The 24,848-nt window shown below is 40.5% G+C and overlaps 1 protein-coding gene across 2 annotated transcripts in view; it reads right to left on the reverse strand.

The window, feature by feature from the left end:
• APP (amyloid beta precursor protein) overlaps positions 1-24,848 on the reverse strand; it is a 229,123-nt gene that overhangs the window by 92,667 nt on the left and 111,608 nt on the right. For both annotated transcript variants that reach the window (XM_055801199.1, XM_055801198.1), the window contains exons 4-6: positions 22,948-23,060; positions 21,254-21,447; positions 2,705-2,907 (exon numbers count right to left, since the gene is read on the reverse strand). In XM_055801199.1, coding sequence (XP_055657174.1) covers positions 2,705-2,907; positions 21,254-21,447; positions 22,948-23,060 — 510 coding nt within the window. The remainder of the gene's footprint in view (positions 1-2,704; positions 2,908-21,253; positions 21,448-22,947; positions 23,061-24,848) is intronic.

Genomic DNA, 24,848 nt, shown 5'->3' on the forward strand with positions numbered 1-24,848 from the left:
CACGATTCATTGAAATACGTATAGAAATAAAATTGCCTGAAAAATTGATTCTACAATAGCTCAAGTGCCTTTAAAGTATAACATTACACTTATGCTTTTCAATTATTTATGGTTGATGGCAATAATTTCACTGATTTGGGAGAGAAAGCGCTCAGTACCAGCCCACAATTACATCCTACTGTACGTTGTTCTTTGTTGATTTCACATGTGAAAAGCAACTCCTCTCAAACTGGGCAAACCCGCTCTCTGTGCTCTTTCATGCTAATGACATAATATTAGCTACAGCTTCACAAAGCGTACATAAAACTGGCTGTAAAGTGTCTGTGAAGAGCATCCTAGGCTACATTGTATGAGCTGCACTGGCTAATGCTTGGGAAAAGTAGCCTGAACAGAGCTCACGTCCCTAAGAATGAAGCTCCGACACTTAAATCCATCTGGAGAGGCCTTCAAGGTGTCTCCACAGAATGGACCACTTCTTAATACATACATTGTCTACAAGGTACCTCTGCCTCTTTCATATTCACTGACAGCGACAAACTTTTCTGTTTGCAACAGCAGGACAACAGCAGATGCTCACCACAAAAGTTCCTATGCTGGATCTGCTGGCTGGATCAGGAGCACAGGGACCCTGTAGGAAGCTTCCTCTCAAGTACAGCAAGGGAAGTAAAAGCAAGGGCCAAGGCCGTAAGTTATCTGGACACTTCTACATTTAGAACTAAGCAAGCATTTTGGATAGTGCAGCTCTGTCAGACACCAGTTACACACATTCAGGGACTGTCTCTGTACCCCCTGTGCCCCAGGAGGGCTGGAGGTCAGAAAGTCCAAAGGGCTGTGGCAGAACCGTGCTGAACACTTGTATCGGCAACAGACTGCCCTCACCTCCCTTGCAGAAACACCTATTTCACTCACAGTCAGCCAAGGTGGGAAATTTCAGACTGGGGGAAAAACAGCACAATAGCATTTCATTATCAGCTACAAGCATATACATTTCTAAAGGATTTTTAAAAGGTGGCTTCAATAGTTTGCCTCATCTCTTTTGTATTTTACATTCATATTATTCCACACAACTCTCCTGAAGGCTAAACATCTTAACCTCTTTGAAATGTCAACCTCAGTAAAAGAAACACGTTCTACCTAATTTGTCCTTATTTCCACTCATCCAAAATCCCATTAAAGTCAAGTGTACTACTTTTTTTTTTTTTTTTTTAAAATTCTCTCTCAGTATTCATTTACCAGCAAGAACAGGGCGTTTTATCCCCAGGTGGTGAAAGCTCACATATGGAAATATATTTAATTGGTTTAAAGATCTAAACATAATCTCCTTCCGCCCCCTCCTCACTGAATGGCTCTCCCATAACTGAGCAAAGCACTCAACACAGTTATATAAGACAGAAATGCACAAGACTGCATTGCCAGCCTTAGAAAGAAACATTTGCAAGTGATTTCAGCAAAGCATTAGCGCTTTTGATTAGCGAGCTTATCTGCACGTAGACCTAACAGAAAAACCTAAATGAAGTAGCATCCGAAGCCCGCCCTGGGCATCCTTCTGTCCCCAGCGTGTGTGATGCACCGTGGCTGGCAGCCCTCTGCTCCACACCCGCTCCACCAAACACTGGCACAACAGTTCTAGAGAATCACATGTGAAATGGGAGACTCTGCTGACACTTCCGTCAAAGCACCCCCAGAGGCAGGGGGTGGGTGGGAAAGCAAGGGGAGAGGAAAGGAGCCAGGGTGGTTATTTTCTGTCTGGTTTCATGACTGCCCCAATCGCTGCCATTTTTCCTCTGCCTCCTGCAAGTCCCAACTCCTTTCTTTTCAACTGTAGCCTTTAATCTCATTTTCTGTCATAATCTCCAGCACTTACTGGGAAAGATGTAAGCACTGTAGAAAACACAGCATCTATCTTACTAAGATTTACACCGTATCAAATTGTACTTATTAAAATAGACATATAAGGACAATTTATTCAAATATGTATCACAGGAGAAATGTGGTATTTAAAAGCATGTTACTATGGTGTCCATCGACTAGGGTAAAATTCAAAGCTTAAAATGCCGTTATGTTAATAGCTACAAAATATCATGAAAAACACATTTTAGAAATTAAGAATTCTTTCTCCCTTCATGATTTCTTTTCTGGGCAATGCATTCCTATTTCCTCCTCCCCTGTTCAATACAACTCATTAGTTAAATTCACTTTTCTACATAATTATCTCTAAATTCACCTAGTTTTACTGAATTACTAGCTCACAGAGAAATACTGGAAACAGGTATCTAACAGAAATCACACAAAATGACTAATCACTGTTGTTAATAGAAGACACCAAACCAGCTAGTGCTACCTTCTGCTCTGAACCGACACTCTCCATCCTTCTGCAGCACATGCACATGATAACCCACACACATACTCTTCCAGCGTTATTTGCCAAGCATGGCAGTAAAATTTTATTTAACGTCCCTTTAAAATTAAACCAACCCTTCTGCTTCCATCCACATCATCCACAACCACACTTCATAGACACCTCCCAAGAATATTTGTAATGGGAAGGGGGAGGGGATCCAACATGCATATTACAGAAGCCAAAGCATAATAATGCTGCAACTTAAAATATTTTGCTGTTTGGAACATTTTTTGTTGTAAAGGGCAAACATGCAAAGCAGCAGGATCAGCTTTCCAGCCCCAAGCTAAATGCCCACAAATTTACCTCTGACAACCTCTTCCACAGACTCTGTAGTTGTGGTAGTAGTAGTTGCAATACTGGTAGTTCTTTCAGTTGCCTCCTCGTACTCTTCCTCTGTCTCTTCTTCAATTTCATCACCATCATCATCATCGTCATCAGCATCTTCATCTTCCACAACAGTTAGATCCTCATCTTCCTCTGGTTGTTCTTCTACTACCTTATCATCACTAAATAAAAAAAATTATAATGTTGTGTCAGCAACAAAATTATTTCAGGATAACAACAGAGAACACTCTGTTCAGAAACTCTGTAAGGACAAGAAGTTACCTGTTTCTCTGTCTTCTTCCCTCCCTTTAAATAAAAAAGAAAGAATCAGGGGCTCTGAAACATCCCAACAAGTAAGAAGTCAGAAATGCTAAACCCCCCCCAAAAGTCAACATTAGCAATGCAGGAGAAAACTAGCAAGACTGGAGCTCCTCCTTTTGCACAGGGATGGAAAAAGAATCCCCATCAGCAATACCCTATTTTGACAGCTGAATAACACTCCAAACATGCTTGCTCCAAGCAACTGTCAACAAATCAATTTTTATTTTGAAAGCAGCTCAAATTAGCTCAAAATGCATTCAGTTGATATGCACACAGAAGCAAAAGAGCTCCTCAGGACTCACTCACCCAGGAGACATCTTATCCAGAGGTTCACTGTGGACTACCTCAGTATTCCTCTGTGAAAGACAGGCAAGTGCTAAAGTGATGTGAAATTGTCTACACTGACTGCCGAGTTTTTTGTTCTGTTGTTAAAAGTTTTGTGGTGAATGGAAAAGCCACCTGAACAAGAACCATGCAGAGTTGTCTGTTTTCACAAAGGACAGGACAGAGACAGTTGACACGTTGATGCTGCAGCTCATGCTTAGCTGATTTTTGTCTTTGGGGTTTTATCTCCAGCACAGCAAGCTCAGCTCAGATGTGCTACGCTACCAGCATCACTGTACAGTTGATGCGCAAGGCCTCCATAAAAGACCCATGGTACTGATGTGTACTAGGATGGCAACACATGCATCCCTATGCTCACAAAGAAATCCCAAACTACTGGGCTAAATATTGTTGTCCATCATGGTGCTTTAAATTCATACAGCCGCCTAAAATCCACAGCCTTGGACGACAGGAGAAAATACTGAAGCTGACTATCAAATGCATTGGGTGGCTTAATAGGTTAAGGATTTTCTGGAATCACTCTTAGTTCTGAATGATATAGGCAACAAGCCAAAAACTGTACTCTTGGGTACTGCTACCGTTCTTTTGAATGCTTCCTAACTCAGTGCCCAGCTGTGGCAAGGTTTCAGGTTTGTTAATCTGATCTACTTGAAATTTACTACTAATGAATAAATGATCTTTAGATATTCAAACATGTGGTGACTTTTTGTCACCTTCATACACAAGTGGTTTTGCATCTTTTTCATAGCATTGCATATGCTTGAACAGCCTTTTAGGTGAAGTTAACAACTGCTCTCCTTTACCTCGTTTTGAGGGTCAAACCTCTCATATTTCATTTTATAATATGTTGCCTACTACAACTTTGAAAGCAAACTCAGAGCAAAAAGGAGGGCAGTATGATATTTCTTAATAGGATATTAAGAAGAAGTTAAGAAATAATGATAAAAAACTTGTATGTCTCAAGCCTGACTACTAGGAGAAAGCTAACTCTACTTCAGTCTTTCAAACATGAATGAATCCCCTGTTCCCTTCTACCCCAAATATGTGGCCTCCAGAAACACATTGCAGATTTAAGATAATAGTGAAGCTCTCCACTGGGGGAAGCCCAGGCAGGTTATACAAATGGATGTGGCAAAACTACCTTGCAGAATAGTCTGCATAACGGGTCATCTGTTTCCATTTACATGGGAGAAAGACTGAAAAAAGAGCACAAACCCACTGGATTCTTCTCTTAATTTTTCTTGATTTCTAAGAACTGATTCAGAAATCTCACCATTGCCACTCTGGTTTCCCCCTGGAAATCTAATTTCAGTATGTCTGAAATTTCCAACTTTGTTTTTAGTTACTCCTTTCTGAACAGTATATTTCTTCTGTTTTTATTTTTCTTACCACTTATTTAAGAACATGAAATAAATGCTACACATACACCGTTTTCAACTGCAAGAGTGAGGTGGATTTGTAAAACCCAGTATGTTTCTGATCTCCAGGTTAAGGGACATCTAGACTTGGCTAGCTAGACATTTAAACTAGACATGCCAAGTATAAGACATACAAATTTTGATCAAGAGCATTAGACACCATATGCCTTTCAACACTGAAGAAAGCTGCTCTCTGTCTTTCTCTCACCTAAGCTACAAATACAGCGTGCTTTAAAAAAACCTGTGATTATTTTTCCTCTTCCTTTCACATGAATGATCACTCCCAGATATTGGCAAGCTCATAAAGTTAAAAAAGGATAACAAAAACAAGCTAATAAACAAAGGAAAGTCAATTAGTCACATGGAAAGCCTCTTCAAAAATAATTTGTATGTGTGCATCCACTATCCATCTGTTCTTAGCTACACAAAAGCAATCAACTTGGCTATGTCAGTTCACAGTATTTTGCTGGGAAATTCTCAGCATCAAGGCCAAGATATTTTTTTTTTTTGGGGGGGGGGGATGTGATGGTGAATGGGGCAGGATGAAGGAAGACAATTCTCTGTGTGCACTGGTTGGCTGTGCCTGCCATCAGCGGGCCTTGGTTTCTTCTCCAGTAGCTTACCAGAAGTAAATGCTTAAAGGATAGCCCCCACCTACTTCCCTTTATGACTTGCTGCTTGCTGAAGAACTAGACATCTGAGAATGTGAAAAAACACCCCAGAAGTGATGAAAGACTACAACAGCTTATGGCATCAGGCTCCTGAAAATATTCTAAAAAGTTAGCACAAAACTAGTAGAATATTCTTTCTACTACTTTGATCACTCCTAGGAAAATCGTATTTCTGCTAGCAACATATTCTGCAAGACTCAAATCACAAGGGTAGTATTTCACCGGATTATATTTTATTACAAGTTTCAAGAAAAAAGAACAATGAAAACAGAAGTGGTTTTGCCTTAGATTTAGATACCTAAATGGAAATGAAAGTCTTGCTATATACTTAGGAGAATTAAGATACCTGAAATTGGGCTTTACAAGTCATTTCCCTATTTAACAGGCTTTAAAAACTTTCATTGTACAAAGTGTGAAGCTGTATCAGGTTCTGAAGAAGCATTCCAGGCTTTCTCTAAAAGTAATTATTTTTCTAGTTGCCTACTTTATTTTTATTTATACAGTGCTCAGTTAGTCTCTTCCCCTATTAGTGCTCTCTTCAAAAGAGAAGGGATGCTCTTTTAAAAAGTTTCTTCTTGAATGAAGCCAACTACCAGAAACCGACTGTCCTGGCATTATTCTGATGGTTTAATCATGCTCAGCTATATCGCACAGTGTAACAGACCAAACAGCATGAATACACAACAGCCAGGGACGTATCCTAGCAAGGCCTAACAGCAACAACAGCAACAGTTTCACATTGGTTATCAAGGCTACCCACTAAGTCACGCACTCCTACGAGTCAGTCACTGCTCAACAGTGCGAACAGAAGATGACCACATCATCCCAAGAGGCCACGGTTATGACAGACACGAGAAAATCAGCAATGCCAAGTAGTCCCTGCGCAGCGTTCCTCAGGGGCCCAGGGCCACAGGGAAGGAGGGGGGCTCCCGGTGTTTGTCAGTAATCAGGGGACTTTGAGCCTCATGCTTGAAGGCTTGCATTTAGTATAAACAACGCTACATCTTGCTGTGCTTCTGCTGCAAACAAAGACAGCAGGTGGACTTTGCATTTTTTTACTATAGCAAAGGTACTATGTCTTGTAATAAACATGAAAAAATGTGCTTTTGTTTTCTTGGATTTAACCATGGCTACCATCCTGGCTCTTCTTTAAAAAGCGCACACACGAGAGGGATGATAGAGAACAACAGAGAAGGCAATTAACTTACACTACAACATCTGGAATAAAGCATCAGCTTTTCAAAGGGGGGCAAAGCACTCTGCATTGCACAGCCTGCAGAGCTGTTTCTCCCTGTCATGTTAAATGCTCTGGCACCATTCACATTTCTCAATTAGCACCACCACAGTGCTATTTCCCAGACAACACATCTAACTTTTGCACACCTTTCACCTCAGTACTCCATTTAAACCACTGTTTTCAAACAAATTTTTACTACCAAATGAGTGTGGATACTACCGTTTTTCTCAAAAGACTTGGAGGTTTATTTACTATGCACAGCAGGTGTGCTTACTTATTGGTATTATTATTACATTTCACCTTCTTCAGTGAAGAAGTATGACTCAGTTTGTTTCTCCTGGAACCACAATACCTTGACAGCTTTTTCTATATATTCCCTTGATACCATCCCAGCCAGGGTTTTATTAGCACCACAGACTGCACCGTCTCGTTTACAAGAAATTGTTGACATTTCGCTTTATCTTAGTGGTGCTGATGACAGTGGTTTTCAAAGGCTGCTCAAAAGAATTACTTGATACACTGACAAGTTCACAAATTTGTAAAGCTGTATTACCATCATCTGAATTTAACAGTTCAGCAATAAACAGCAGAGGTAAACTGTTAGGCTTGAAGGCAGCCATGAAAATACTTGCATGCACACATGCACACGTTAGTATCTCTCAATCTCCTGTCAGTAGAGCCTTTTGGCAAGGAGGGCCAGCACTTTACTTTCATGGTGGACGCAGAAGTTATCATGGCTTTGAACCTTCTGTTTCAATCTCCTCACATACGAAATATTGACATCCATTCCCCCTATCATGGAAACCATGCTTCCCTTGAGCATTTAAGTAGCATACTGGGTGTTTAATACAAATCATCTGCGCCCCTGTGTATGGTGAAATGAGGCATTTGAAGTTTGGTGGGTTTAGATACGTTTCCAATGCCATGGACACACTGGGGTTCCAGGCAGCCGTAAGAGGTAATTGATTCCACTGACTCCAACAGAAACATACCAACCATTCCGATGGCTGTATTTCTGCTTTTAAAACACATACCACTGTACAGCTCCTCCTAGTATGCACCTAAGCACACAGTTACAAGCAATGTTTAAATCAGGGGTCCTCAAACTACGGCCCGCGGGCTGGATACAGCCCCCCAGGGTCCTCAATCCGGCCCCCGGTATTTACAGAAACCCCCTGTCCCCCCCGCCAGGGGCTGGGGGGGGGGAACCAAGCAGCCGCAGATGACGGCCTGCCACTGCATCTGCGCGCCGGCCCCCTGGTTAAAAAGCGTGAGGACCCCTGGTTTAAATCATGGATCTTTAATGTTATCTAATAACTTCCTTTTCTCAATCCAGCACTACAGTTAAGAGCTGGTACCAATGTATTATTTATCCATTTCACTCAGAAGTGTGCATCATTCTGTTACTTTGTAAAGGTAAAACTGAAGAAATGATAAAGGAAAACAAAGCAAAGCAGATTGGGCTACCTCTTGCCATTCAAGAAATAAAAAAATGTTAGTAAATGAAAGCTTGTTTTCTGTATTCCAGTAACTTTCAACAGGGACAGAGGCAGAACACAGATGAGAATGACGATGAGTTTCCTTTCTAATGGTGTTTCAGAACTCATGGGGCATAAGCTACTCTCTGAGAGGTTTCTGTCTGCAACCATTAATTTCAGACAAAAATGTGGCAAAGCTTTCAATTTAGGATAACAGGTAACTGCCGACTAATTACTGCTATTAGGAAGCAGCTCATGCTTGTCTGCAGTAAATGCTCATCCATTTGGATGTATTTGAACCATGACTTTTGCCAAGTAACTTGAACAAAAACATATACCCCATTAGTGCGTGAAAAAAAATATGAAAAGGTGTTCAAGACAGGTGTTTCAATATCTGGAAAGATTAGCATTCACTACACTTTGCAACTGTATTTTATTGCAAATAGATTCCATCTGGATTGCAGTTTTTATCCGCCACCAAGCCTGGGCAAATAGCCGGGTGGGGGGAAACTCGTTCTAGGAGAGGAACCAAAACAGTTGCTGTCTGCCTACAGAGTGCAAGGCCATATATGTTGGCTCTAGATAGTTGTGGGAATTAGTATAGGAGAAGCAACTACTACACATAACTTACAACCCTACAGGCCAAGCTGACACTAATTTATGTATCTGTAACGTTTACCCACTGCTGATGCCATCATCCCAGTTTCCAGCCCCTTGTGCTTCCGGTTCCCAAAAGTGCACACACACACCCCCACCACAGCCTCTACAGCTCCTCCAAATTAACTCCAGGAAACATGTGATGGGACTGGGTCTTGCTTTGCTTCCAGCAGGTGATCTAATGAGCACAGATACATACTTATCCCCATGTACAGGAAAGCTCCAGAGAACAAAGTTCTTTAACTGTGGGAGTGGAAATGGACAGATCCAGCTGTGAGCCTCTATACACCTTAAGAGAAATGCCTTAAAAGAAAATGCACAACAGAAACAAAGAAAATTGCAGGAGTAGAACATATGCTTGGAACCCAAACAAGAACATAAATGCATTTGAGATGGCCTAATCACCAGACTTTTGGTTAAAAGCAAATCAGAAGGCTTACAGACAAGGGAATACTTTCTCCATCAACAAACCTACGCATCAGAGGCCTGGGTATTTTCCACCTAACATTTTTCCAAACCTTGCATGCTAGAAAAAGTTCTGACCAAGGGACAAGACTTCTCAGGAACCAGGTTTGATCCCACCACTGTACTCCTTTGAATAGTGTCACTAACTAAACATACGAGTCAACACAGGAACTACTTAGAGCTAAAACCTAAGCCAACAGTGCACTTTGGCACATGAGCACTCACCTCACCGTACTTTCCATTTACCTTTGGCTTTGGTACACTAGCTGACTTCAAGGCTTAAGCAGAGTATACTAACTACATGAAACCGAGTATCCAGGTAGTAAATTTAAACACAAACTACCAAAGTAATTTTCACACAGTAAAAGAGAGGAAAGGAAGTCAAACCCAAGCGTGAAATGAAGATTTCAGCACTTACCTTGAAAGTCTAGGAGTAGGGGGCTGTAATAAAAAGGTCTACTTTCCTGAAGCATGGAGGAGGTGGGAATGGACAGCAGGGCAAGAATTAAACTGCACTGCAGTTGTGAGATTAGGCACAGAGCCAAGAAAAACTGTTATGCCAGACCTCCAATTTATATAACTGATCTTTAAAATGGCTTATTGGCTTCAAAATCTGGAAAATTACAGTGATTTATAGAATTGAAAGTCTGACCCACAAGATATCCCAGCAATAACGTTTCTGGTCTGTCTGTTAAGTGACCACAAAAGCTGAAACTGCTTAAAAATCACCACAATTATTTTCATTAGGGTTGGATTATACTAGGTTAGTAAATCAGGTATCTCACAACAAGAAATAATGTGATATTGGGACACATAAACACCTATTAAAAGACTGTTAAACTTTTAAGAACTCAAGATGGGCACCTTCCATTGCACAGCAAGTCAGGATGAGCAATTCATACTGCCTAGCATTTTTCAGACTTAATTTTGTCACCTCTAATTGTTTTCCTTTTTGTTTTCCTTTACTGAAGAGGTTGCAGTTATGCTTTTTTTCACATTTCCTAAGAGGAAAAAAAATTGAAATAAGCTGTTTGAAGACGTGTCACGTAAGATGTTTTTGAGCTCTTAGACCTTATCAAACAACTGAATTACATGCTTCAGACTGTGACTGTCTCTTTCCTTTTACAGTACCTTTATACAAAAGCAATACCAAAAGTGTACTTGGTTTCATTAACTTCGACAGAAAACAAGACAAGTTGCACTAAAACTCTTTCAATCTAATTTTTAAATAAAACATTTATAAAAACCAAACATGCATTCCTTGTCCTGCTACCTCTGGTAGATACATTTATCTTTCCCCTCATATTTAAACAAGAAGGTATACTTCACACCATTAGAAATTTCTTTCCATAGCTGACCTGCTTAAAAAGATGGGCATACAAGGTAGCATGTAACATTTAATCTCGTGCATTTGCAGAAGGTACCTGTTGACTGATACACAAGAATACTTTTTCAAAACTCACCTAGTTTTCTCTTTGAAACAAACCCTCTGCTGGTGTTACTCTTCTGACAGTTTTCTTTGGAAGACAGAGGATTGAGCAAGAAGTATGTCAGTTTTAGAGAAGGACAGAGTAATAATACATTTAATCCATATTCTTTCTCCCTTTGGTTTTTTTTCTTTTTGCTAAAGAGAAACTTAAAAACTATAAAAGTAAACATCTGCAGAGACACAAAATCAGGTTCTGTGAGCCTGATGACAATACTAAATCCAAAATCTTGACATCAGAAATGCATTAAGACTGAATGTGATGAAAGTGGGCAGAGTGAAGGGAAAGTGGGCAGATGAAGGTCACCTGCCACAGCCAGCTTGAGAATCAGCAGAAAAATCTGGATCTGTTACAACACATTTGTTTCCATCCAACCTGCTACCCTACAGCTGATCTCAGGCAGACAGTGTGAACTCCGTAGCAAACCAAGTACCTACCCTGCTTGTGGAACTCCTTGTCTTGATACCCTCACACAACAACAATAGGGTAAAACTGGAAGAGTAACTTTGTTTTACAATTGAGAAAGCAAACAAAAAAATACCAGAAGCATGTAATGACTGGATGTTCAATTTAAGACAGCGAATACCATTTGTCAAAGAATGTGCCATCTTAATCTTTAAATACAGTTGCTACGAGCAGCAGCTGCAAGAGGACAGGACTTCCACAGAACAGATTATCTCCACTCATGCAGCCAGAAGAAAAAGGGGCACCTTACGCACGAAGTTTTTTATGGTGGTCACAGCACGCCAAGCCTAGCTGAAAACTTTCATGGCAGAAGCAAGCATAGACCCAGTTCTCCTGGACAAAAGCATTTTACTGATTTAACCTTTTCTTCTTCACTCAGGCCACAATTTGAGTGTTATTTTTTTCATCAGCAGTGATCAAAATAGAGATCCCATGTAAAGAAATGGCTTGTCATCATGTAACCAAAGCCAAAACATTTGTATTCAAGATGAGAAACCCTTTATCTCAGAAACAAAAAGCCCGCTATGTTTTTGCTGTTTCACCCATGTATTCAAAGTGCGTAGCCTTCGTTAGAAGGCACAGGAAAAAAAGTACTTACTACACAAAATGCTTTACTACACTGTGCTGTTAACAGCAGAGCCTCACAAGAGGTCGAATTCTTCAATTTCCACAAACCACCCCACTGCTGAGCTCTTATTTCTAGTACAGACTGTAAATACCACTGCAAGGTAAAACAGAGCAGGAACTGCTAGACAACTTTATGGAGGGATAGCCAGCTATGCATTCACTGGCACACAGTTGTGCTGCTGTGACAATATGTATTGAAAAACCCAGCTGTAAATTTCTCACTTCCCATTTTTTTCATGCATTATAAATAGTACAGCACTTGAAATGGGGTGGTATATATCACAATTTCACAAGAACTTCTGAGAACATTTTACAGACATATCGGAAGGGTTTTATAGAGTTGATTACTACCCAAACCTTTCCTTCCCACATTTCAGCCATCACAAGTCATTACAACTGACAGCTTAAAATTTTTGCCTATAGAATTTTTTGCCTACTACTTAAGGAAAACATGGCAGTTAATGGCTTGGTTTTGTGAGGTCAAAAACCCTTAACTTTTCTGAAAGTCAGCTTTTTACTAAATGTGCAAGTCTGATGTCATGAACCTCCTGAAACAAGCTCAACATTCACTCAAGTCCTATACAGGCAGCCTGCACAGCTAGCAAACTGCTTTTATTAGGGGTCACGAAAGTCTGGTTATCTTCTACTCATCACTTCCTCAATTAGATCAATTCTCTCCACCCATAGCCTCATCCATCACTTCAGTCAATGCTTTATACTCAAATGGTGATTGGATTTGCCAGCTCAGCATCACTGTAATTACCTCCCAAAGCAATGCACTGTTTCATCAAATCCATTCTAACTTTACTTGTCCTAAGAAGAAATCCAACACTTAGCAGTCTTTCTAGAGTCATTAATGCTCCGGTGTTTCTATGCTTTCTGAGTTTTATTTTAACAACCTCCACATTAAAAAGCAAAAAAATTGTTATTAAAGATATACCATAAACTATCGGAATATTAAGTAACAGCCAACATGAGAGACAAACCCAATTACTGTAAGAATGTGAGACACAGAATATGCTAATAGCACATAAAGTATGCAAATAGAACAAAATACTTCTGGAGTTACTCAACATAAGCAGTAACATTATGCCTACAATTTGGTAATGCCTTAGTTTAATTTATAAAGAAAAGCAATTAGGTTTTATCATTAAAATACTTACAATAACACAGAAGTTCTTAGATAAGCTCTACCATTAATAATGTTTTAGAAGAGATATAAACAATTTTTTCTAATGGTTCTGCTACAAAAATTAAGAAGATATGAACTTCCAACCAATTAGCTGAAATATTATATTGCAAAACTCAGAACACCTTCCACACTATCTCCCCAAATTAATTCAGTTTCTCTAAAATACCAATTGTGACAGACAACTCTTAGTGCAAAATTAATCTATTTCAATAATTGGCGTTAACCTATACTGATGGGAAACTTCAGAGGAGGGGAAAAAAAATACAAGAAAAATTAAGCAAGTTTCTAATTCCTAGTGTTCATTTTAGGGCACTGACTCCCAATTAGGAACAATTTGTATTAGGACAGCTGATGAGAACACTGCCTCTGGCTGCACCCTTTCCCGCTCCCATGTCATAGGCTGCTGAACTCCCCACCAAGCCGACCCTGGACCACCGCCACAGGCACACCACTCGTACCGCTGCTGGCACAAGGCTCAGTTTTCCTTAGGTTTTCAGGGGTATGAACAGCCTACATCTCAGTCTGCACAGTATGGAAAAAGGGAAATTTTTTATCCATCCTAACACAAGTCATTTCCTGCTTCTAAGTCAGAACGTGCAGTACGGACACTTTATCCACCTTCACGTCTGGTTCAGCTTTACTACCTCAAGTGCATAGGATTAGGGGGTGGATTATTTTTTTTTTTTCTTTTTAATGTTCTGGCTTTTCTAAAGAATCATTTAGGAGAGTCCCACTGGAGCATTTCTCACTGAAATTTTAGAACTGACTTTCCAATTTAATGAAAAATCTGGTATCAGTGAGAACTTGTTTAACTTGAGTGACAAGATGGCTCAAAAATAGCTACTCAAAAAAATGTTGATTTTATTTTTCCACCAGCAAGCACGTTTCCAATGAAGAATTTAGCTTCAGCACTTTCCTTTTTCTCGATCAGTAACAGTTTTTTAGCTTTAAAATAGCAAAAACTTCAAAAGGACTCCAGATACCCCATTTCTACATTCCTCAGACAAATCTTTGGGCTCAGAGCTCGAATTCCAATTAAGCCTCAGATTTTTGACTCAGCGCTGTAAGAGAATACGAACAGTAGGATCAATGGGAGAGGAAGAGGAGGAGGAGGGAAGAACGGTCAAGAAACACAATGTCACTACATACTAGAAGTATGAGAAAACAGGCAGAAACTGAAGGATTTAACCAAGTAAGAATCTTGGAAACACCTGCGCACACACACCCTTCCCCCATGATTTCTTCCTCTCCAACTCTCCATATCCAGACACTGCTCAGGGTCTGACTCTTCCTCAGCCATGCGGCACTTCCCACCGCATGGGGACTGTGACAGCCCAGGGCACACAGGGCCGCAGCTGGGGTCAGAAGCCAGCCTCCATGAAACGAAGGACACTCAGCTGCTGACCACCAAAACAAAAGGTAGGGCTGAAAGCCTGTCCATTAAGGCTCTCCGGGGACACAACACAGAAACTGTCTGTCTCTGAAATAGGAAGTGGCAATGCCTATCAACACCACCACTTAATCCTCCTAGTTTTCCCTTTTTCTTCCTCCATGTTCAAACCATATTTGTTTCTTCCAGCTGTAGTTGAAACGCCAAAGAGACTAAAGTACCCGTCAGAGCAATAGGTAAGGAAGATTAGAGCATTTTTTTCGTTACTTTTTCTTAATCTCCCCGGTCGGTTAACATGCAATGGCCAGAAATATGGCTGGGTCAAACAATCCCCTGAAGGCTCTACTCCCATGCTATATTTCCAAATACATTTTCTGGGGGCAGATGAAGAGATGCGCAGTGGAAAAAGAACGGTGAGAGGAACACAGGACAATGTAACAGGGAGAAACAGGGTAAGAGGATTTCATGTTTTGGATAGTCCTTGTTGATGAACACCATGAGCGTAGAGAACACTTAAGAACCGCCGTGCTGGTTGTAGCATTTAACTGCTTTCATCTGCATTTGCAATTAAAACATCAACAGCTTCTCAACACTTGCCTGCATTAAATCTCCCACTGCTTTGGCATGCAGAGACCCAAACAAAGGGAATTCAGCAGTAGCTAGTCAAAGCTACACTTGCAAAAGGAAAAGAGAATTCCCCAAGTACAGAAATTGCTAAACCCCATTAAATTTGACTTTTAAAATTCTTACATTGACTCTTGTGTATTACTAAATTTACTTGCTTATGTGTCATTATTTAGACTCAGGCACTTTTCATGAACATGCACCACAGGCAGACATCCCAGTTGCCTGCCTGCCTACTTTGTGTCAAAGCAGAAGCATGACATGCCACGAGGACTCGGTGTGTTTGTTCTGTCAGGTCAGGGCACTGTATGACCGCGGCCAATTTAAACACACCTTGTGAAAGCCTGATTTAATGATAGCACTCTGGGGAATTTCGATTGTAACTGATTTGGTGCTGAGGTTAACTCACAGACATTTCTGAAGGGAAGACCACAGGTAAAACAAGTGGTACAAAAATGTCAACACGCAAGTCACAGATAAATACATAAAAGCAGCAAGAAAGCTAAAGAAATGAACATACACTTCCTTCATGCCAAGCAAGGATCCCTAACTAATTAGTCAGCAAAGTAATTCTGTTGGGGCCCTGTGACTCCTCTTCCCCAAATGTTAGAACAAGACTGATAATTAAAAGCATAGGGTCTCACCTGGAAGCAATTCAGCGTAACAGGCACATACACAACGCTGCTTTCACCATTAGAAAAAAATTGACAAGTTTTAAAAGCCTTTCAGGATTTCTTGCATTAGAGCTGGAGAAGGCAATTCAGAAAAAAAGTCAGTTTTTGCAGATACCATTGAGAGAGAGAGAGAGAGAGAGACACACACACACACACACAAAAAAAAAAAAGTAAAAAAAAAGTGCTGTTTATGGAGACAAAAAGGATACCATACTTTTAACTGATTTTTTTCAGCATTTGGGAGATGAGCATTCATCCCTAAGCTCAGTCTGGTACAGGGTTACAAAACCAAAGAAAACAGGACTACCACGCCATATAGTACATATTTGTTTTAGTTTTACTTCACAGATGCCTAATTATCAGCACAAAGTGGACTGCGCCCTTTTGGATTATTTATTGTAAGAACCCTACCATATTAACTCTTCTAATGGCACGTACAAACAAACTATAGAACTTTGCTTGGCAGAAGTTTATGGGAAACTGTAAACCAAACTCTCATAAAACATACTACCCCCTACAATATACTGCTCCTCACAATGCAACATTTACAGCACTACCCAATCATTACATCAGCCTGAACATATGTTTTATACATCGAACGGACAAAACTCATCTGGCCTAACCTGCTGAGGGAAAACCAGTAAGAAATTAAATCTCCTACTTCAGACCTTGAAAATATATTCAGATTGACTAGAAAAATGAGACTTGGCTGAAGTTAAGGCACTATTTTCTGGTCCTGAGCCACAGGGCTTAAAAGCTTTCTCTTTAACTCTCAACAGTGAGACTTATCGTGCCTCAGTTTCCCTGCTGTGAAAGAAGGAAAAGGAGAGCAGCCTGTTTTCCCAGTGGGAAGGACAGCCCAGGAGGTCTCACACACTGCGACAGGAAGATGAGGAGAGGCAGGCATGGGGCAGATGTAGACAGAGAAAACCTGGGAGTTTCCAGCTTGGCCATCACTCCCTAAGTATGTTCAACTTTGGACATCAAGGATGCCAAAGCTTCCAGCAAGCGCCCAGGTACAGGCAGGAGGACCACGAGGCTGTGCCGAGTCTCAAGGGCAGCCAGAGCTTGCAGGTCACTTGACTGAGTTGTAGCTACACACGGAGAGCTCTGCATCTGTATTGAAAGCCAGAACCTGCATCTGGCTGTCCCTCAGGCAGTCTTCAAAGTAAATTTTAATTAAAGGTGTGGATAACAGCAAAGGAATGCCACTGCTGAAAAATGCTCGTGACCTCTTAGAGTCACCTGCTATTTCAGGACAAGCATGACATGATGCAACTTCAAAAGCACGGGTAGATCCTGCCTTTTGGCCTCGTGAACACAAACGGGGTGCACCACACTTGTCACCAAAATACACCCTCCCTCCTTTCCCGAAGTACCGCCACCACGTCACACCATGAGGCAAGCCACATGCTTTTACACCCAGACCCTGGTGGTGGCTGGACACTGGGTAGGAAGAATGTCCGCCAGTGATGGCAGCGCAGCGCAAAGTGCCTCCGCCTGCCCTCTGACGGCGTGGATACAGCGAGCTGCTGAGCTCTGCTTCCTCCTGTGCAGAAGGAAACACCCACAACAAAACAAAAATGCAGTGCTCCACAGACAATGATGGGGGTCAAAACACACCACAGCCTGAAAAAGGGTGTTTACAGAATGTATGGCTACAATGTGGTTTCTTCTAAATATTCAGACTCATAAATGCAAATATTTTAAAATTTAGATCTGAGTAGTTTCAGATATAAAGTTACTTCAAAACACATCACCTACATTTGTTGGATTCTACTTTGTCACAACAGGAGAGCTTTGAGAGATGAGGATATAATCATTTGCTTTTCAGGTTGGCACCTCTACCTCAAACAGGTCATCTTTGCTTTGTCCTGGGCGTTTCGGAGCAGCCACAGCTCTTGCGGAGGCCCAGGTGCCAAGGCATGCAGCAGTCACCATGCCGCCACACTGACGGAGAGCTTTGTGCCCAACATCTTCCAGTGACGTTTTACAGAGATGGGAGCCTGAAGCAGCCAGCCTGGAGGTTTTGCTCCCCAGGAGTGGTATGGCAGGGAGAGAGACAAACCCACAGCTAATCGAGCAGAAGGTTCCACAGCCAGATGTGAGAAACAGGGAGTATGACAAGCTTGCAGCTGGGGTCATTTACACCACACTGTTTTCTGCTTAGGTGCGAGGAGTGGGTTATGTTCTAGCTGTACCACTCGGCGATTCAAGATACTGACGACACTGAGATATGCAGCACGGTCAAAAGCATCTACAGGGCCTTATTATTTGTACAACAGAACCAAACCTACATCTTAATGAAACAAAAAAACCCAGAAGGGCAATTTCTGAAGTACTCATGAAGTGGCTAAAATTAGTTGCCAGAAATTGTGACTTCTGGGTAGAAACGGGTAAAAAAAAAAAAAGTCGATCCAGTAACTGCTGCAACAGGAATTCTGTGGAATTGCTGCCACAAACCTGTGGTAGAGTAACAGCACAAAATCCTCCTCCTAAAGGACTGGTTGGTATCTTCTAATTTTTGTACCTTTGCATGAACAAAATTGTTTTCCAGTACTTATAACAGCAACCACAAAAACAACCGGCAAAGCAAAGACAAAGAATTCCTCAGAATGAGCGAGTGCCCCCACTTGAAATGCCCAGCCAGCATCTCCTGATGTGGAGTGCACCCTGTGTGCACTAAAAGCTGTCAACTGGAAGACACCAACAACGTGCCCCAACTTACTCACCCAAGTAAAAAGCCATCACGATTCCCCAGTGAGGAAAACACTTTGAGGGATACTTTGCCCAGCTGATCTGGTAACAGCACACTCCCCCTCCCTGCCCAGAGAGAGGCTCCACAGAACCCCCAAACCTCTTCTGACAGAGGGCTCTGCCCAGGACCTGCTGAGCAGGGGGCTGGCAGTGGCCACCACAAGCTGGCAGTGCCTTCTCTTCCCTTCACAGTGTCACAGCAGGGACGAACTTACACACAAGGGGATATTAAAACTCTCTGGAAGGCTTCAAAAGGAAGCAAGCATTCTCACCCTTATACGGTAAAAAAAATGGACTTTTGTAAGCACTTCAAACAAAGGTGCTTTTATATGCTATTATAGCAGAGAATTTTGGAAATTAGGCATTAGGAAATTGTCCTCCTACTTTTCATTTCCTTTCTCCTCCTTCCTCCCTCACAATCAGCTTAGGCCTAAGGCATATCTATATTTATATACACACAAACATATGTTCTATATGTATGAATACACACACACACAGAGTCACAAAATTTGAACCACCACCTACTGCTGCATAAGTAATGAGTAACCTTTTTTTTATATGACTAAATTTCAAAAGTATTTCTGGCTCCATTACACACAGTTTAAATGCAGTTGGGAAGCTGAAGAGGCAGCAAGAAATATGAGTGAGTCAGTGCAAAAGAACTACAAATTGCTTGGCTCTTCATCTGCAGTTCAAGTACAAATGCCCCATAAAAAGACCATTTCATTTTCCTTTTGCATGCATTTTGGGGGGTGGGGGGTGGGGAGGGGAAAGTAATAAAATCAGTGTTTGCAGGAACTTCAGAAATGGATTCAAATGCAATTACAGGTCCTATTCCTAGAGGATACAAAATTTATGAAGTTATTCTTGAACTCACGTCTTCAGATATGAAACTGCTTTATGATGAACAAAATGGAATAGAATAGTAAATTAAATGTTCAGTGACCAACATGAAAAAGACAGAAATAAATGGGATATCTGTCTCACAAACAGAACTACTCTATATACAACCCATGAGCTTTTATGTAAAGTATTTCAGGAATCTTTGATCAGACAGATAAAAAACTTTTCTTTCATGTGTATTTTATGTATAGGTACATATAATAAATCTAAGATATATAAGACAGGTAATAGGTGTAAGGCAGATCTATGTATCTATATTATGTATTTGTGTATACACATATGATGAAAAAAAAGCAAATTCGTCTCAATTAGAAGGTCTGCACTCAGATCTTATTCTGAAAGAACATATTCCAGTTAAAATCTAAACAAAATGTACAGAAGTGACACAGCAACAGTCCAAAGGCTGGTTTACTAATCCCACTGAAAGGGTTATAAATTGTGACACTGACAGCTGTTGGAAGTACAAGTCAGAAAAAAGCCCGAAGGTGTCAAGGTAGAAGATGCAATGTTGATGCAGGGTTCTTGCATCAGTCCTGACCATTCACTCTCATTCATGAGAGAAAACTGGAAATTACTATGGGGAAATATTTATTTTAATTAAATTCTTCCATTATTCACAAAGAACTCTTCCCTCAACACTCACTAATCCTTTGTCAGGAAAGATTTAGATGCCCACTATGACATGGCTTCTTATTTCTCACTGTCTTAATGCCATCTCTTTGCACCAAATTACAGCAATTCCATCTCTGTCCATTCCACACTGTTCCTGAACTTGTTTCCTTCTGCACTATTAAAAAGCCCAAACGTAATGCAAATCAGAACTATTAACTTTCCACATTATTCACTTCATTTGGACCCCACTTTTATTTTCAGGGTTCTCCTTGAAACCACTTCTAATCAGCCCCAACTTTTGGATTTTGTAACTCATTTGTAAAAGATGCAGTATCGTCCCCTAAGAAGTAGAAACACTGCATTAACACAGTATAAAGTAATGGAAGTCTAGGGAGCACAAACACAATCTGAACATAGATCTTTTTTTGATTTTATGAAGATTTTAGGAAGAAAGCCATCTTAGCTGTTTGAATTCAGCTTCAAGGACATAACATTGTACTTTGTTCTCACAACTGCTAACACACTCAAGACAATGCTATGAAAAGGCTTTGACAGCACGACAGCACTCAGTTACAACACAGTTAGAACCCACAGTTGGCTCAAAATTAGCCACGTGCACAGGGGATGTTGAGGGGTAAAGACAAGCATGGCATCTTCCCATCCACCACTGTCTTGCAAATGAAGCCTCCATGCTCCATGTTAACAGCAGTGTATTCATGAATCTGTCAAAGGCTAGATACTAAAACAAATTTGCTTTTAAATCATGTTTAGAAAGCAACTGTCAGCAGAAAAATATTCTTACGGTAATAATAGCACAAAACTAATGCCTATTATGAATGAAGATGTTTCAAAATCTCCAATAGTTATGTTGGCTGAGTGTTTGCTGCAGTACCCCAGACTGCACGAGAAGCATCTTAAGAGTACAGTATTTACTATTTAGTTGTCAAAAAGTAAGTAAACATTTTCGTTATAAACATGGCAATACTTTGCACTAAAGAAATGATGAAGGCATCAAAAGCGCAGTAACTATGTTAGCAATAAGCTTTTCTGTATAAAGTTAAAAATCAATGAGTAGAACACTGTTTTCAACCGCTGCAGGTGCAAGTTTATTTATAAGCGACTCTTCCAAACTGAGGTCTTTTAGACAGATTTTTGGCAGTTTTAATAAGATGATGATAACAAGTTGAAGTTCTTGTCACTCTTACCTTCCATCTGCATAGTCTGCATCTGCACCTCCCCACCAGACATCTGAATCATCGTCTTCAGCATCAGCTGAATCAAGATTGTCGCTTTCCTCTGCTAATGGGCAGCAAACAAACTCCACACCACGAAACTTGTCGATTCCACAGGGCAGCAACATGCCGTAGTCATGCAGATTCATACTCTTCTCACTACAGGACTACAGAGAATAGAAAGAAAACAGCAACAATGTTGTCATGGAGGAAGGCTGAAAAACCACCACAGACCTTGATTAGGGGCTGTGTACTGCCTTAGGAGGTTGAAGCTGGTGAACTGTATGATCTCTGAGTTTTGAAACATGACACAGAGTGATCACATGTGCATTCACTACCTGCACCGTAGGTAGCTCCCTACCTGTGTCTGCATGACCACTGTAAGCAACAAGTTCTCCCTTCCCCTGTCCTTTAGTCTTTCCCAGTATAGAAAGACTTGTCTCCTCGCACATACATGACAACTCCATATCCTCTGGCCTAAAATCTTCACAGGCTTTGCCTCATAAAAAGAAAACTTGAAGGCAGAACAATAATTTGATGTATTAATCCTGATCCTCATGTACTAATGCTATTGAAGAGTTCATTGCGAGATAGATTAACATTTAAAATACCTGTTATACTGGAAACATACTGTATTTGGTCTGACATCTCTGCCAGAACAGTACCTTCTAGCCTTGTTTGGAAAACAGTCAGTTGTGGATAATTACACCTTAAAGATACGGTGGCATAGGACAGAAAGATACAGCAATGTAGGACAGGTGAAAAAAGGAATATAGTTTAATGGTGCATAGTGATTATGTTCTTTTTAGGCTACGCCATTCCAAGTTTGCATGGACAAAACGGACTAGAATTTGCCTGCATGAAGTTTGGTGCCTTAAACACTTCATTTGAGGGGCAACAGTATGACTTAAGCAAGAACTGAAAATCTGAAAAGCTGCTGAGCACATTTCAATTTTGATATCCAGAAGGTGGGAAACGTACAAAGATGTTCCAAACAAAACAGCAGCAAGAAATCTTTTGAAGCTCATCTCAGGTTGTATTCCTACAACCTCTCTACATAAGGACAAAAATGTCCAAAACACATTAGCAATTATAATATTAGGTTTATTTCTGTTTTCAGTAAAGCCTGGTAAATTGTAAAAACTCTGTGCTTGACTGCAAAATTTCTTTGGTTAGTCCTGTGTCTTATCAGCTCTCCTAGCCCTTTATGCTGAATTTCACATGCTGCATTCTTTGAAGGTTTGATCTCTGTGAAGCACCTGTCACACCAAATATATTGGGGATGATGATAAAGGCAAAGCCTAGGCATCAGCGATCAATTTTTAGTTCCAGAGCACCGCTAACACAGGAAGCCAGAAAAGGAAGAAAACACAACGGGTGTGTGAACGGATGTGAGGAAAAAACCCAGTGCCACGAAACAAGGTCAATGTCCAAAGGTCAATGTTAAGTATCCAGCAGTAGTCTCTGATGTGCTCAGCACAGCAACTCCCATTTTCTACCTTATAAATCAGAACAAAACATCATTCACTCAAACATTCGTAAGTATTGCTTTTTGTTTTCCTTTCCATGTTTTCCATACATGTCACTGCTGTATTTAAACTTGCTCTCGGAAGAGTGATAGAGATCTAAAGAAGGAAGGCGGGAAATTTTAAGACAGATGAATATACCTCTTTAGCAACAGTATGCCAGTGCAGGTGAGTTTCACACACATCCATCCTTTCCTGGTGAAGGAACTTGCACTTGTCTGGTACCAGAAGGGCATCACTCACAAACTCTCCCACTGAAAGGAAAAAACAAGATAAACCCCAAAAATGTTAATTTTGCTTCCATCACCTCATCCTAAGTTAAATCTTTAGCTAGGCGTAGGGCAGCTTCCATGAATGAGTGGCAGGGTCTGTTTGCAGAGAATGGAAGAGCTTCTAAATGGTGCTTCCATTATCACCTTCTTCAGATTTTCCATTTGAAAGTAGCTCCTGTCTTTGATCTCAGACATGCATTAGATTATGATAACTTCCATATATCCATTGTGAAACTTGCAGGACCCATTGAAGACCTAGAGTACAACATGATTTCAGGAGTTGCTGGATCCAGCTCCTGGAAGGGGAATGCAGGGACAGGGAAGGACAATCACATTTTTCATCTGAGTAGTGGTAGGGAGAGGGTTTGAAGTGTTTTGAAATACTTAGTTTTCCCACACAAAACAAATCTGGCACCAACACATAGTTTCAAACAATTCAAGAGTATTTCTACTGAATTACAGCACTAGCAGCAACACAGTCCACTTAGCTTATTTTTGTTGATGAAGCCTCTTTATTGCAACCTCATTTCATCAGCCAGACAAATTCAGGTTAGCCCAGAAGGCTGATAAGCAACTGGAGCTCATCTGCTAGGGAACAGGATGATTCATGCATCACCTCCATAAATAAATATATTTTTTAAAGATATAAATATATATAATATAATTTAAATAAATATATAAATAAAGATATTTTTAAAAGGAAAAATTACAGAGTACTTTCGAGAAGTCGATATACTGAACAGACACTGGATTGTGAAGGTACGCGACTCAGCTGGCATGAACCATCAGCACCCTGAAACGTATCTGTAACCTTCAAAAACTACAGACTGTGTGTGTTAAATGAAAAAATGAAGGTGGCCCAAAGGCTGCACAGATATAACAGGTTAATTAATCAAAACAAAATGACTACAAGTTTACTGTTCAGTAGAGGGTGATTTCAGGGAGCTGATGAAGTGGCCTTTGAGGCTTACAATTAAAAGGTCAGTTTTAAAAATAACGTTCAATGCACTGGGAGAAAGCAAAGTTTGGCCAATAGATGTATATACCTTTGCTAATCACTAGGATGTGTATTTCGCATGAACCTCCTTGCTGCATTTCAGTGCTTTTGATCTGAAGCCTTTAAAAGCCAGTCAGTTTACCGGGAAAAAAAAGGATTTTGTTATCTTAATCCTTCAGTGACATATTCTAATGCCTGCAAATTATCAACAGAAATGCCTTCTAGAGGTGCCCAAAATGAACTTGCAAAAGTAATGAGTTAAAATGCTTTCTTGTAACCAAAAATACAAAATCTGCAGCTTCTGTTAACAAAGTCTTTGCTTCCAGTGGAATCACACCCAAATCTTGCACTGAAATTTGAGTAAATTTGCACCTTGTTTTTAGCTCCACTTGTCTTTGTAGGGGACTATCTTGCCACATACCCAAAGTCACTCAGTATGTAAGTAATTGGTAATTGCTAATGGTTCAATTCAGTGAAGTACCTGAGTGCTAAGCAAGCACGAGTGCTTTACTAAAGACTCACAGAGTATACTGACTTCACTCTCCTACGACATACAACTTCATACAGAACTGCAGCTATACTTTTCTGGGTGTTCAAGCATGCAGAACATTCAGTGCAGTCTTTATGACAAAAAATTCTATAAAAACAAAACAAAATAATCCCACAGTGCATTCTTGTCGCGACGGAGGGAAGACACAGTCACTCAATATGAGTGATCAGCAGACTTCGTTTATTGTACCTTACAGTCACCTTTTATGCCTTCTTATAATTAG

The sequence above is a fragment of the Falco peregrinus genome, chromosome 4 (genome assembly GCF_023634155.1).
Source record: "Falco peregrinus isolate bFalPer1 chromosome 4, bFalPer1.pri, whole genome shotgun sequence".
NCBI classification, from domain to species: Eukaryota; Metazoa; Chordata; class Aves; order Falconiformes; family Falconidae; genus Falco; species Falco peregrinus.